The 4,320-nt window shown below is 28.0% G+C and overlaps 1 protein-coding gene across 1 annotated transcript; it reads left to right on the top strand.

Moving 5' to 3' along the window:
* The first annotated feature begins 1,794 nt into the window (after nt 1–1,794).
* Nucleotides 1,795–3,829, top strand: LOC107166772 (eukaryotic translation initiation factor 3 subunit I-like). Its single transcript, XM_015515561.2, has 6 exons — nt 1,795–1,954; nt 2,056–2,302; nt 2,370–2,519; nt 2,879–3,006; nt 3,220–3,420; nt 3,506–3,829. Exons 1-6 carry the CDS (start codon nt 1,952–1,954, stop codon nt 3,752–3,754), a joined length of 978 nt encoding a protein of 325 aa, XP_015371047.1. The 5' UTR covers nt 1,795–1,951; the 3' UTR covers nt 3,755–3,829.
* Nucleotides 3,830–4,320: the final 491 nt, after the last annotated feature.

The raw sequence follows: 4,320 nt of genomic DNA on the forward strand, positions 1-4,320 counted from the left end.
GTTTTAAATATTTTATGCAAGATCTTATAAAATTTGTATGTATATGAAGATATAACATTTCTTCACTAGCAGCAACAAGTTACCTATTGGCTACTAGAACTCTGATATCAGTTCATTGTTATTTTAATAATTTTTTATACAAAGCTTAATTATTATTGCTTATTATAATTTGTTTATTTATTTTATTTCAATAATATTTAAAAATATTATTCCAATTTATTATTTATTAATTTTTGATATATTGTGTTTTAGAAAATAAATGATAAATTCAATTCCAATATATAATAAACAAAATAATTATAAAATTGTTTTTAAACTATTAAGCAATATGCATTATAAATATAAAGTATAAGTAGGTAATAAATTAACCTATGCGAGTTGTTGGCTTATTGTATAATATATTTTGTATGCATATTGTATAATATTATATATCATAATAAATACCTAAAGCAATTTATCCAATAAATCATTTTCTGATAATTTCGAAAATACAACTGTATAGTATAAAATTAACTATTTTTATTTTTTTTTTTACATTGTGTTTTAAAAAAGTATTACCTATATTATTAAAATAATAATAAATTCTGTTCAAAAGCATTTGATAATTTTATAGTTATTATCAGTTATGAAAATATAATTTTAAGCCGCAAAAAAATTGGTATGAAAACAAAGTTAGGTACCTTAAATATTAATACATTTGGGCTTTGTTGGAGTCCGCGACGTGTATGCATTCCCGACGTTAACATGGAAACGCATCAGATATTGCTGAATTGAAGTCTAAATCAATTGTGGATTATGAAGAAAAAAAATATACGGAAAGCAGGATGTTTTTCGTTCATTTTTGCTTTGCCATCTAATTGAAATGTTAGAATCTTTAATCGACTGCGTCTCCGCAACGACTTTGGCAATCGCCATAGATTATATTATACTAAATCAATTAGATAAATTCACAGATAATATGTATTATTATACAACTTTTATATCAACGATGTCCGTTTAAACTATTTTGTTCATTGAAATAATGAAATGTGATAACTATACCGAAATAATGTATGATGGTGTTTGAATTTTAAAAAAACACATGCATATTTTTACTATATTATATTTTTTATAAATTATTGAATAAAAATGATGACTAAAATAAACGTGATGATTACCAATTTCAAACATATTTTTGGAATGAAAAATATATAAAAAACTAAGAGAAGAACTAATCATAAGCCATTACATTGGAACAAGTCTTGGTCCAAATCCAGACAACGAACTATTTTCTATACGTCAGTCGCCGATAATAAGTTATAGCTGTTAAAAGAAAATAACAATAAAACAATAAATGGTTGTCGCATATGCCAAAATGAATCGTACAAACTATAGTCAGCAAGTTCATAAATAGTAAAATCTACATTAATTCTATACAATATTTCACGAATATACGATTTATTTATAGTTTATATCTATTTTAAGCATATTTATTTTTTGGTTTGTGGAAGTAATATAAAAACTTTCTGTTTAGAATAAAATGTAGGCGTGAAACATAAATAATAATATTGTTGGTAGGCTGCTGGTCCTATACGATTATTTTTTACCGTATCAGAGTAACTCGGTAACCGAAAAGCGCCACCTATCATGACACGGCGGAAACGTGAAGAGGGCCGGTCTATTATGAGTAAAAGGTCTATCACACTAGTTCTCCCGGAGTGTACTAATAGGTGTAAAGATGGCGCAGTTGGGCTCTTCGATTTCTTTATTATCTTTGGAAACTATTTAGTTAACAATTTTTGTTTATTAAAGGCGCCTTGCCGCCCCTTCGAAGCTTACCGTAAATGCGAAATGTGATAACTGATAACGGGTGAACACACTTTCCGGGTAGGATTCATCCACGATTTAAGTATTAAGGCTATAGGGCCAATATTTTAATTTTTAGTAAAATCTATCCCCTCACTTTTTCACCATGGTAAGTCACCGATCAGCGCTTATTGCTTTTACTTGTACTACCGTTGAAGATGCATTTATTTTAAATATTTTTATTTATATATTTTTTATTTTGTTTTACAGAAACCTTTAATGTTACAAGGGCACGAGCGTGCCATTACTCAAATTAAATACAACAGAGAGGGTGATTTATTGTTCTCATCTGCCAAGGACGTAACACCAAATGTTTGGTATTCGTTGAATGGTGAACGTCTTGGCACGTACAATGGCCATACTGGAGCTGTGTGGTGTATTGATGTTGATTGGAAAACCACAAAATTTTTGTCCGGAGCTGCAGACAACACCTTAAGGCTTTGGGATGTTGCTACTGGTAATTATTTGTAACCTTTATTTAATAGCTTTATAGAAGATAAATAATTTTAAAATGTCTTTTGCAGGTGTGGAGATTGGTAATATTAGTAGTAATTCGGCCGTGCGTACGTGCTCATTCAGCTATTCAGCTGATCTTGCTAGTTACTCAACAGATCAGGCCATGAAACAAGATTGTGAAATTTTTATAGTGGATGCTCGAGATGATGAATCTTTTAGTAAGTTATTTTTCTAGTTATATTTTTATCTATCAAAAATATAACTTTTGAACTTAACAAATTAAAGTAAATAACTAGTTTTTATTTTGAATTAAAAGTTTTGAATTTAAAGATTTACTAAAACTAATTTAATAATTTAATTTAAAACAATTGTGATTTACGTGTAGTAAGCATGTAAGAATTAAATTATAGATAAATCAATATAAAAATGTATTATCCTAAATGTTTTTTAAATTTCAAATTTCAAATAACACAATGTTAAATATTAACACTTGATAAATGACTGTATTTTGAACGTAATTATTAAATAAACAAACATATGCCTATTTAATAATTGATAATTATGATTTCTATTATAGAAAGTAGCGCTCCAATTTTGAGAATGACTGTACCAGATTCCAAAGTGACTTCCTTAATTTGGGGTACATTGGACCATACAATCATTACTGGACATGAAGATGGTGCCATTACTCAATGGGATTTGAGAGTATGTCTAATCTGTATTTTATAGAAATTAAATGTATATGATAAATTTTATACAATGAAGTCTCAATAACTTTAATTTCAAATGAAATAATAGAACATGTTTTTAAAATGATTATTTAATAACTTGTTTAACTTGAAGAGAAAAAAAAATAAGATTTTGAGTTATTTTAACTTTCCTTTGTATAGGTGTATATACTATTTATGTATTTTGTAGACTGGAAAGAGCATTGAATCTGTTAAAGACCATCAAGGATCAATCAATGACATGCAAAAGAACCGACAAGGTACTATGTTCGTTACTGCATCAAAAGATAAAACCGCAAAATTATTTGATGTTGATGATTTATCGGTCCACAAAGTTTATGTGACTGAACGACCTGTCAACAGTGCTTCTCTTTCACCTAAATATGATCATGTTAGTATATATTTTATAAAATGTGCCAATATTATATTACATATTATACTGAAATTTCAATATTGCTTATTTTTTTTTTTAAAAGGTTGTATTGGGTGGTGGTCAAGATGCTATGGATGTAACAACAACAGCAGCGCAAGCAGGAAAATTCGATGCCCGATTCTTTCATGTAGTTTTTGAAGAAGAATTTGCAAGAGTAAAAGGTCATTTCGGTCCAATAAATTCATTAGCGTTCCATCCAGATGGTGAAAGTTTCAGTACTGGTGGAGAGGATGGTTTCATTAGGGTACAATCATTTGATCCAACTTACAAAGAATTTAGATTTGATTATTGATTATTTATTCTACTGTCAATGTTAATTCAAAAAAAAAAAAAAAAAAAAAAATTTAAATAAAATATTCAACATCAATTGTTTATGAAGTTATCTCACTAAGACAACTGATTTTATAATATACAGATAAGCCGTTCTATTGTTAATAGTGAAAGCGGCTGATTGCATTCAACAGTTAGACATTACTGTGTTCGATTGCATTCAAGAAGGGTGAACATAGGATGGGTGTTGTTTTACTATGCATACTACGATAGCCGATAATATTATTTTTTTAACTATAAATAACGCTATACAATCTATTGGATTTTTGCTTTACTATTGATCAGGTTTCCAAATAAACAGCCTTATAGCTTATCTGTATATTATAAAATAAATGCTAGGACCCATGTTGTTGAATCTTGTCAATTAGTAAACCCTATGTTCTTTTAAATCCTTTTATTACTCAAATTGTGTTCTATTTTACTATACACATCAGTATATCAACTTTTACATTTAATTTTAAAGTTAACTTATCAAGTAAAATACAATTTTAATTGTTAATTAGATGCCACACTAGCATTTTTTGTCTC

The sequence above is a fragment of the Diuraphis noxia genome, unplaced genomic scaffold (genome assembly GCF_037042655.1).
Source record: "Diuraphis noxia isolate RWA-SAM2 unplaced genomic scaffold, SU_Dnox_SAM2 contig0002, whole genome shotgun sequence".
Lineage (NCBI taxonomy): Eukaryota > Metazoa > Arthropoda > Insecta > Hemiptera > Aphididae > Diuraphis > Diuraphis noxia.

What these genes read in the sequence shown, in the direction of transcription:
- LOC107166772 (XM_015515561.2), top strand. An exon ending in GCTTTGGGATGTTGCTACTG is followed by an intron (nt 2,303 to 2,369) that starts GTAATTATTTGT and finishes TGTCTTTTGCAG; the next exon opens with GTGTGGAGATTGGTAATATT. An exon ending in TTACTCAATGGGATTTGAGA is followed by an intron (nt 3,007 to 3,219) that starts GTATGTCTAATC and finishes TGTATTTTGTAG; the next exon opens with ACTGGAAAGAGCATTGAATC.